This window comes from Periplaneta americana, chromosome 3, assembly GCF_040183065.1.
Source record: "Periplaneta americana isolate PAMFEO1 chromosome 3, P.americana_PAMFEO1_priV1, whole genome shotgun sequence".
NCBI lineage: Eukaryota > Metazoa > Arthropoda > Insecta > Blattodea > Blattidae > Periplaneta > Periplaneta americana.
In genome coordinates, this window is record NC_091119.1 from 69,613,360 (window position 1) to 69,625,391 (window position 12,032).

Below are 12,032 nucleotides of genomic sequence, written 5' to 3' on the forward strand. Positions count from 1 at the left end.
ACTGAATATATTATATATAGAATATTTACAGTTAATGTATATCATGTTTACTATTATGTTCTATAATATAGATTGTATATAATAGTATACAAGTATATTGTATATAATATATAATATACAGTATTCAAGGTCCAAGGCACTCGAAATTTTATTTGCATTATTTCGTAAATACATAGTGTGCAAAAATTTTATTACATTAAAATACCATGTTCTACTCAAATCTTACCTTTCCCTATGTGCCTCCGTGTATTCTCAATGGTTGAGTTGCGGTTTACATTAGACAACTGTCCCAAGCAAAATCGGTCTGAATTGTTGCAGGGGTTTGTGAATCCATCTATAATTATGACATTTGTCTGACAATGAAACACCTCTCCTACTCTACAGTTCAGTTCGTAGTATGCAATATCTGCCCAGTAAACGGGTTCCTAAAAAGAGAGACAAAAAATTAATAAATAACATTCCGTGACATAACCACTAAATCTGACAGACAAGTCTTCTTAGATGGTTAATACACAATTAACAACAAAACAAAGCTTCAGTATGTAGATCTAATCAATTACTTGCGCTTTCTTAAAATGTGGAACCATAGAAGGTAAATCCTCGTTGGTTTTTAACAGTAATAAACCATATGTGTACAATCCTGTGGTAGTTTAAAAAACAGGGGCAGCACCAGCGGGAATAGTAGGTGGGCTAAGGACTTCTTTGATTCAATCTAATATAAAGAATGTTATAATTAAGGCATTGCATCAGTTTTACCGCCTCTCTGCCCATTGAGCTGTTTATTAGTGCAACCCTACACTTCAGCACCTGCCACAAGTGCAGTTTCTTAAATTGTTTGGTTTGAAATTATGAGCCGAGATTGTTATGAATTTTATTTGGTGGCCAGTAGCAGTCGGACTTCGGAGTCAGTAATACATTCTTACAGTTTATTGTCAAGCTTAGAATTGCGTGTCAACAGTACAGTAAACAGTACTTGTATGTATATATGCTCTCTATACAAATCGACACATTTTTACTGATATTTACCAAATTTGCACATTTTATAACCTTCACAACTAAGAAAAAAACACAAACTACATTAAAATAGCAATATTTGGTTCTGGAATGGGGAAGGAGATTCTTTGAAACGAAATAAAAGGAGGAAAAGTTTAGTTCACCAAGACACCCTATGGGTGTCCTACCCTTCTAAGGGTAGAAACAAAATCCAAAGTCCCCTAACTGAAGTACAATTTGATATCCTGGGATTTTTTTTGTGGCATATAATACAATTATGAGATTGATTTGTTTGTTTTCTGTTTTCGCCGATCACAAACTCTAAGCAGGTGTATAGGTGTAAAGAGGTGAAAAATACAAAATCTATTAATATATATAGTACAAATGATTGAAACTGTTATGTCTTCATACGAATAAGGATTTATTTATAGGCTGTAATGTGCATTTTTTCACTTACATTGTTCCCCCCCCCCCCCAATCTTTGGCGTGCCCACTCCAATTTGAAAGTTCTGACATTGCCACAGTTTAAAGTGTCCAACTCAGTATATGTGCTGTTACTGTTTTATAATTTTTTTTTACTTAGTTGTTATTTAGCATTGAAGGAATTGGTGATAAAAAGATGTTATTTGGCAAGGTGAGACCGAGGATTTGCCACATATTACTATTACTTAACATTCGCCTTATGGTTGGTTCGCCTTACCCATGCCCAAGCGCAATTCTGATCAGCAGATAAATTCGCTTCCACCTGAGGTACACTGGTGGCTTTATTATTATTATTATTATTATTATTATTATTATTATTATTATTAAATACGAAAAGTAATCTAAATGTTTGGTGGTATTTAAATACTATAGTGTAATCGCCAAGATAAAACTCTTGAGATTTTTCAGCTGTGATGCAAAGAAGCACCAGCCAGAACCACATGTGAGAAATTTTTAAATGTTTATCTTTATACCTAAGATGCACTTATATACATACAAAGGAATTTCGTATTTACATTATCGAATTTAAGTTTTCTTGCCATGTACATAAACTTTCTGTATTTTAAGTCCTATAAACAGTTAGAATATTTGTTTTCTTGCCTTTCATATATATACAGTATAGGCTATATTATAAGGTTGCTCAGTTGTCGTAGTGAAAGTTTCAAGGACACCTGCAGTTCCTAGGCCGGAATCATAACAAATTAATCACATTATTAGAGCCTAAGGATTGTTTACAATCTAAATATCTTTAATATCATGATTTAATAATATAACAACTTTCAACTCTTGCATAATAACAAAATACTGAGCTAGGTTAATAAATCTGTTTACATCTGGCGGTGTATGACATTCACAGTGACATTAGCAAACTTGAAACATGTAATTTTGATAATGATCTAGTTGCATTCTAAACAAAATAGGTATAAAGAAAGATCATCATGTCGCTCTCGGTAGCGTAGTTGGTATAGCGCTGGCCTTCTATGCTCGAGGTTGCGGCTTCGATCCCGACTGAGGTTGATGGCATTTAGGTGTGTTTAAATGTGGCAGGCTCATGTCAGTAGATTTACTGGGATGTAAAAGAACTCCTGTGGGACAAAATTCCGGCACACCAGTGACGCTGATATAACCTCTGCAGTTGCAAGCCTCATTAAATAAACCATGATTTTAATTTTTTTGTAAGATCATCATCACCATGTGATGAACTCACAGTATACAATATTCTAGCCTAGTAGTAGTGAAAAGCATACTGTGAGTCAGTGGCATACATAGAATTTTGTCAAACGGGGGAGGAGGGGGGAGGTTTCCATTATTAAAATTGTTTACAATTTACATTATCGATATTTTAAATTTTGTTATTATTATGTTACAGTATATTTATTAATATTGTACTATGCTCTAATAGAACATATTCATGAATATCTTTATAAAATCTTTGAAACGTAATTTTTTCACAGCCATTCTATTTTTAACGAATTTTAACCTCTGTTTAATTTTGTATAAAAGGAATGCTTGCATCATTATTACACTTATACAATAATTATATACTGTACATATTTAGTCAACAATTATTTATATATGATAGGTAGACAGTAGGTCTCTCTATAATAAAGATAGCATTATTATAATTCGAACATACCATAGCACCAAGCACAGGGATTATATTGAAGGAAGGGTAGGAGTACTATGCCTTAGGTCGATGTAAATTTTGTTATTCTGACAGTGAAAATTAGACAAGGGAAAACATTTATGGATAAAAAAAAATACTCACATCTAAATGTCACTTTTTTAAGTTCAAAAGGGGGGGGGGGAGGGGTTCAAACCCGGTTACCTCCCTCTTGTGTACACCCCTGCTGTGTCTCCGCAACAGCATAACCAAAGAAAGTAAGATACTATTGCTTTAAAATAAGCATTTGAAGTTGCTTATTTTGTGACAGATTAATAAGTATATGGGAACAAGGGTTTTTTATTCAATCAACTTAATTTAACAACACTGCTACAGGAAATCATTAATCAATTGAAGATGCAACAGCTCAGGGTGACACAATGGCATAGAAAGGAGATACATTAAAAGTTGAAAATACGAAAATATGGAGGAGAAAAAAAGAATTGTTTGTTAGTGTAAGATCAAGAGATAATAATAATAACAATAATAATAATAATAATAATAATAATAATAATAATAATAATAATAATGATTTATTTTAGCTGGCAGAGTTAGGGCCGTAAGGCCTTCTCTTCCACTCAACCAGCAAAAAATGTATATACATATGCATGAACTTACAAAGAATTCAACAATTTGATTTAGATGAGAGTTACATGTATACAAGAGTTATTTACGAATTAAACAACAAAATACTATGAACTATTAATTAAACACTGAAATAAACTGTGTAGCAGAATTAAACTAAAATACATAGAATGTTAATATATTTCAAATGATATTAGATAATAGAAAGAGATTATTATGAGACAATTTTGAAAATACAGCACAATCAGGATGAGCACAATCAGGATATGCTGATCAATGATGATACTTTATGAGAGAAACCATTGCTAACTGCAGTGAGATTAAGAATTACAGATTTTTCGGCATTAAGTGAATGGAATTGACTGATTTCAAACATAGCAATGTTTCGTACAGAATTCCATATGGTAAGAGTGAAAGTGCAGATGGGAGACTGCGACAAGCTGGAAACAATCACAGTTGTAGACACACTTGTCTGAATATGCTTCAAAGGATGTATTCAATGTAAATAAGACAGAACTATGTTGTAATCTACTGCCTGATGAAAGCTGCCATGGAGGGAAGCTAGGCAAATGAAGAATTATTGTAATATAAATAACAAATGCTGACAGAAGCAAGAAATTACAGCCTTTTGTCACTGGCAAAAGACAGAAGTCAAGACGTTTTAAAAATATTAGAAGTCTACCTATCAATACCAACAGAAACCCAAAAGTTTGTAAGACAATTTTTTTTTTTAATTTAGGTTTTATTTATAGTCACTTTAACTGTGAGATCATATCACAAATATCCGTTGGGAATAGTACATAATTGATAGTGTTTTTCCATTTTGTTGTAACTATCAACCACATATGACTATGGTTTCAGATCTAGCAAATCAGTATTTGTATTCTTGTAATGAAATGGAACCAATCCAACATTTGCTTTTTGAAGTAACTAGATTCCGAATTATTTAAGATCAAGGAAACCACTAAAATTCCAGTATGATTGGCTGACCTTGGAATTTATTGTTTTAAGAAAATATTATGTTGGTTTAAAAATTTTATTTGTTAGTATATTTTTATCTTTTGTCAGTAATCCAATTTTTTTAATATAAGATAATTATTATATAATATATAAATTAATTATTTAAATAAAATAACCTAATTTACGAGTATCAGGCAGTAAGACCTGCAGAATATCCAAATTCGTGGTATAAATGACTGCATAATATCTGTGAAGTCGACAATGTAACAATCATATTTCATGAGCACCATTCTTAAATAAACTCGAAGATACTGAATATGAATAAAAATGTGTCCAATAGTTGAGGAGATGTCCCTCTACATGAGCAAACAGAGATATGGATGGATGCTAAAAACCATTTTCTTGGAATAATGGATGCTGAAAACGAACATTTTGAAGTCAATTTTTGCAGCATCACAATCTTTACAGGCCTATTTCGTAAAATGAAAACATAACCATAGTTGCTCAAATTTATTTTATCAGAATCTGAACAAAGTAACTAAAATAAATTTCAAATTACATTAAAATTATATTTACCTGGTATGAAACGGGGGCAACTTCAGACATTATGTTATTCGATGTATCCATTGCTGATGGATCTGTCAAGGCTGTTGACTGACCCTGTTGACTATCTTCAGGGGGACTATATGCAGGAGGAGGAGTTTCTGGAATGCAACATAATGCAATATAAGAACATGACATACAGGTCAATTTGTAAATATAGTTGACTGAGTCCTTAACACCTTCATAAAATGGTCGACTAAGTCTTTCCAGAACTCAGCAAATTTTGTCACACACACAGATATATATACAGTGAAATCCGTTCAAGATGGAAGTGACATGGTCCTAATTTTTTTTCCATTGTGGACAGGTTTCCACATTATTCAGGTGTGAAGTTAAAATGGAATATTTTATAATTTGTATAAATGAAAAACAAAATGGCATGCCGCAAATTGTAGGAAGTACAAAATATTCCATTTAACACTACAGACATTAAAACAGCTTCCTGTTGCTTATTTAACTGGTGAATGATCTTTATATAAATCTCATTTTCTGTATACTGTAAATTGTATCGTAACTCACTCATTAAATACTATAAAGTTAATTAATTACACTAAATTTAATATCTAACACTATACTATAATACTGTATATCACTGCACATTATTTAATTGGACTAGAAGCCATCCATTACAAGCCTTGAATTCTGGATTATCTAATTTCTTTGCCAGTACAAGGGTTTGCTTTGCAGAATAGGTTCAGAAATTGGCATAAATCTTTGAAAGGGCAAGAAGAATCCACTCCCACAACAGTTCATTTATTTCCATGTAACCAATTGTTTTCTGTTTCCTTTTTATGTCACCATTATTGACCGCAGGCCACTCATGCATGATACGGCCTTTATTTTTCAAAGTGTTACACCTGAGTTTTCCATTCCTAAATTTCAACATTATTTTCCATACGCTTCGTTTCTCATTTTCCTCTATAACTTTTACTTCATCACTTAATGATAGTGCAACATTTTTACGAAACTTCTTTTTTATCACGAAATCACTAATACAGTTACGTTCTACCCAGCTACAACAGTATACAGGGTTGAAACATTGAACATTTTTTAAGGGACTCATCTGTCTAGTGAATAGGGTAATAAAATTTATGACCACCAGGCCAACACACCCTAACAAATTTTGCAAAGAAAACTTGTTTTTGTTTTAGTGACCTACATATTTCATACATTCCTTGAAAGCACATACTGTTTCAAAATATAGTTTACATTAAAGTAGTGTGTCCAAAATATTATTTCCGGTTTGAACAGTAACAGACAGTTTCAGTTTCCACGTTGGACTATTTCCGTTTTATTCAGAAAAAATTACACATAGTACATACAAATTTTGCCGGGACCAATAAATTGTTTCGAAATAGACAGGATTCCAGATTATTCAGGTTCCGATTTGAACAGGTTTCACTGTGTGTGTGTATATATATGTAAGAGAGAGAGGCATATTTCTGAGATGAAGGCACCAACACAGACAAATTTATAATTCCACTGATAGGACATGTGAGGAAGCCTTGCAGAGTTGAATTCCAATGAAGGTGAAGAGTGGGCAGTATATTATAACTTGAGTCCTTTAATTCAGAGACATGATTCTTTAACACACTGTTAAGTCTATCACATACAAGTACCAGTTTTATTTCCCCTCCAAAGAAAGCTCTGCTAAAACTCCAATTTTCTCAGTCAAATCTGAACTTGTAAATCCTCAATCTAATGCCAAGCATGGTAATCATTTAGTTGTAGAACTTCTTAGGCATTTAAAAAAGTAATATAAATAAAAAAAAAATTTAACCCAAGGGAACTGATCATGAGTTCATGTCGAAACCTCAACTCAAACTCAGCAAACAAACCTCCACAACAGACAAGACAAACAAACCTATACAAAAATTTGTTGCCTATCAAGTGACATGTGAGAGGAGGACCTTGTGCACACAGCACACTTTGTCAACCAAGTAAGCAGTATCTATTCATGACTGGGAACTACTTAATTTTTTGATAATCTTTTACTTAAGATTTAATTTTGCAGCATTATGGTTAAAGTCTGATTCAGGAGGATTTACCATCACTTACGGAGCTTATTTCCGAAAACATTCTGAGCAAAAAATGTCATTATAAACAACTGTCCTAATCTCAATATTTTCAGAATGACACTAATTTGAAGTTGTTTGTAAAACACCTTTTCTTTTTTCTTTAGTTTTAAGGGTAAAAGAATATTACAAATAGAAAATGAACTATTCAGAAGTATCACTTCTTTAATTGGCCAGTCTTCTGAAGCTAAAAATGTGTTGTCAATTGTTTTGTACAGATTTTGTTTTTCAATTTGTAACTAAAAATGATATCATTCTTATGTACTTATCACAAAAATTGTTACAAATCATAAGACTTCAGGAACTTGATTCTTTACAGTTTAATTATGCATCCTAAGGTACAGTCTTGAAGAATTTACAAGAGTGGCGTGAGATTTGTCACAATAAGTTGTGATAAATGCGTAAGAAAATGTAACTTTGTAGTTAGAAATCGAAAAAAAATTCTGTACAAAGCAACTATGGAATTCACAACACATTTTTAGCTTCAGAATATTAGCTAACTAAAGAAATGATACTCCTTTTTCTGTAATATTCTTTTACCCGTAAAATTCAAGAATAATGGTATTTTACAAACAATTTCAAATTAGTATAACTCTGAAAATATTGAGTATCTTCGGAAATAAGCTCCTTAAGTGATAGTATAAAAAAAAAACCCGCTCTCACGCACGCACGCACACACACACACACACACACACACACACAAATGAATAGAACTTCCAACAACTTGTAAAGAAATTGCTCAATGCATGTAGTATTGCAACTCAGCAATGAAACATGTTGTAGATATATATAAAACACACACATACACGTTATATTTCTGCCCTTTACTAGTAGCATCCAGAAGTCGTCTGCTGGCCAGGAATTTTTTAACACGGCTGAACACTCTTCTGAGAACTTGTTGCAGATTTGGAGTTTTGCTTTATTCAAGTCCATTAATAGACAGTTTCTGTTGTTTGTACTTGCTGAGGTCATCATAGAAAAACTCTTTCAGTATGAGCATTGCTGCATGGAATGGAAAATATATAGGCACTAACCTTCTTCAGATTTATGAGGGGGGCTTCAGATTTACTGTACGACGTCAAGTAACTATTATTACTTTCATTCATCTAGGGTGAATTAAATACTGTCTCCACAATGCCATACTCTTCATATAATGCGTCCATATCAATGTTACATGCCTAAACTGCATCAGAGAATTCTCCACAGGGTATAGATTTTGTTCAACTCAGTTTTGACATTTTATTATGAAAGTTGTTTTCAGTTGTTGGTTCTTCCATAAAGAATAATGAAGTCCGTTTCGTATTTCTTTGATAATTCTGGAGTTAACTAAGCTTGGAATTCACTGCAAGGCCAAAATATTCATCAAGTTTGTTTTTCCATTCAGTCATTAGCTTATATACTGAAGTTATGCTGAATGACTTGGCCTCTAATGATTAACGGTGTCTGTGAATAATTGAAGAATAATTCTGAGCAAGAGAAAGTATATCTCTAATATTTCACAGGCATTTCTTTCATCTTTCACACATCCTCACAGAATCTTGGGGCACTCATCCTTGCCTAAAGTCTGCAAATAACTTTTTGAATCTTTCAAACACTCAGTCTTTCTTTCAATTAATGCCAAAAGAGACAGCCATTCAGTCACAACATGTCTCAAGAGATTACAATTATCAATTTCCACAAAGTCATAGAATCCTTACAATTGTGTCATTCAATTAGTTGAAATGCTGACATAACTGTATACTTTAAGCACAATGTTTTCAACATCAATTTGTAGCTGTCCTGCGGCAAATCTCCTTGCATTGTGCAAAATACAGGATCCAGTAGAGAAGACTGACATTTTTATATTGTGTAGTATAACAGAACAAGAAGAGAGTAAAGTATTCAAGATCGCATGCGCATAGGGCAAGAGTGGGAGTTTTGTTTACGCTTACAGTCATTTGTCAAGATGGCTACGTGGTCTGTAGAACATCGCGTTGCATGCGGTGAATTCTTTACAGTAAGTCAGTCAATAGTGCAAACACAACACAATTTCCGACAGTGGTTCAATTTGCGTAAATAACCTTTGCATAATGTTATCAATGTGTGGGTGTCAAGATGGCGTCAGACTGGGAGTGTTATAGACTTGAAGCACCCAGGCCAACAGTCTTCAGTTTGTACTGCAGAAAACAGGGAGCAGGTTAGACAGTCGTTCATTAGAAGACCGGAAAAATCTGAAAAGCGCCATGATTCTGAGCTACACATGTCTGATTGGAGTGTGAGAAGACTTCTAAAGGACATTCACTTTCATCCACACAAGTTATGTTAGTTCAGGAGCTGAGTGTCATTGAAAAACAGTCTAGACTAACATTTGCTAGAGCTTTTTTAGAACTTTAAGAACAGAATCCCAACATTTGCGACTGCTTATTGATGAGTGACGAAGCACATTTTTATTTATCGGAGTTTGAAAGTAAACAGAATTTCCGATATTGATCCAGTGACAATCCACTTGAAGTTCATCAACACTGCTTCATACTCCAAAGGTTACAGTAAGGTGTGGAATATCTGTGACTAGCATAATTGGGCCATATTTCTTGATGATGAGGGCACAATAGTGAATGTGACGGCTGCTCAATACATTCACATGCTAGAAACATTTCTTCAGCCAGAATTTAAAAAATTTCATCATCCGGTGTGGTTACAGCAAGATGAAGCCACATTACATACCGCCAGGCTAAGTATGGAAACATTACAAAGAATGTTTCCAGGTCGTCTCATTTCGAGGTGCGGTGATTTAAATTGGCCTCCCAGATCTCCAGATTTGTCAGCTCCTGATTATTTTCTTTGATGTAATTGACATGCTTTTGTACCAAATGCAGTGCAAGAACATTTTCACATAAAGCTTTAGCTTTAGTTTTTTCACATGTTACTGTAGTATGTTAATCTGACTAAGCCATCTGGCTAGCAGAATAGTTCAATATAAACGAAACTCCAACCCAAACAAATCATTTCAATATTGATGGTTGCATAAGTGAGTAGATTATGCAACGAGCCTGTAATGATAGTAATTAAGAAGCGAGTATGGATGTTTATGAAACGAGCGCAAGCGAGTTTCATAATTTTCATACGAGTTTCTTAATTACCATTATAGGCGAGTTTCATACGACTTTTTATGCTCGACCATATCTTGAAATTATTCAGATGTATACATTTTATTTGTATCTGACAAGATCGGAAGTGACCTTGTTCTAGGTCATGAATTGTGAGATGTGCGCAGACGCGAAAGTATTGATTTTTTCCGAGGAACAATAATGTCATTGACCTTGATGTAATCCCGTTACACTTGGTATAACCTTGATTATTGAATTCGACATTGAAAAACGAGATGACAAATTGAATTTATTTGAATATTATTTACAATTAAAGCTAATTATTATAGTAACAGAACATAACCTTCTGCAACAGTATTGGATTTCCAGCCTCCGTGACTTTTCGCTAATTCTCTTTCGATTGCATATCCGAGAATAATCGATACTTGCGGTTTTATAATGGTACAAAGCTGACTTGTCATTGGCTGAACATCTGTAAGCTGAGTTGTCATTGGCTGAAAACACCTGTACTTTAATGAATAGGTGTACTTTAATGACATGCATTAAAGGACTGCTACCAGGTGTATAATTACTACATTTCGGCATGGTCGAGCATAAAAGTATTAAACGTGTAAATACCTTGATAAAGTGCATTGACATTTTATTAATTTTTTTTTATATCAGTCATCTTCAGAGATCCAGTGGTTACTGTGGTGTGTATATTCCAAAGTTTCACGAGTTCAAATTTGATAAAAGAAATTCAAATTGTGATCTCCTCTGAGATGAAACAAAAACTGGGCATCACTGTCACATTACATGAGTGTGCGCGTATAAGGTCCATCTTTTATTACCAAAACAAATTTCTCAAAACTAACCTTTAAATTTTTTCTTGTTTGCTGACGAAACAATCTACTAACGCCTCCTGATACAATGTGGTACATAAAAGGAATGATAAGAAAACTTTAAATTGTTTGGTGGTATCTCACTATTGTAGTTGCTGTCAGCTACTCCAGATCCATAAATCTTTCTGAAAATCACGTAATTTGTTAAATAGGTATACCTGGTAGTCCATTGCTGCCATATGGACTTTGAGGATTCGAGTGGGTGCTTCCAGGACTTGGAACACTGCTCATAGGTGAATTTGGACCTGGACTAAGATGAGGATGATTCCCAGGACCTCCATTGGTGAAGCCTCCTGCTGAATAGGATACATTGTGGGGCATAGCAGGTTCAGGCAGTTGCTGAAATGGCAGCAAGGAGTGACCAGGTGCAAATTCACTATGGCGAGGCACCAGCACAGGAGGTAGCACTGGAAATAAGACAAACATTTTTCAACTTTCAGATACAAAAATGTATTTTAGTTAAATCATTTCACATTTTTCTTCATATAATTCCATGAAAACGTTGTGTTTTCATTTAAATGTATAGCCCTAAACAGAAATATAGTATAAATCTGAATTAATAATTAAAGTGATGTTCAAAATACTTTAGACTATATACCGTCATTAGCCCATAACTATGGTCTTGGAATATAACTATGGTCCACGATACAACCATTCAAAGAAAACTGTACAAGCAAGATAGACCATTCGTAGACAACTACAG

General features: G+C 33.7%; 1 protein-coding gene across 3 annotated transcripts in view; it reads right to left on the reverse strand.

The window, feature by feature from the left end:
- Mad (Mothers against dpp) overlaps positions 1-12,032 on the reverse strand; it is a 41,791-nt gene that overhangs the window by 13,357 nt on the left and 16,402 nt on the right. For all 3 annotated transcript variants that reach the window (XM_069820699.1, XM_069820700.1, XM_069820701.1), the window contains exons 4-6: positions 11,488-11,736; positions 5,261-5,388; positions 227-425 (exon numbers count right to left, since the gene is read on the reverse strand). In XM_069820699.1, coding sequence (XP_069676800.1) covers positions 227-425; positions 5,261-5,388; positions 11,488-11,736 — 576 coding nt within the window. The remainder of the gene's footprint in view (positions 1-226; positions 426-5,260; positions 5,389-11,487; positions 11,737-12,032) is intronic.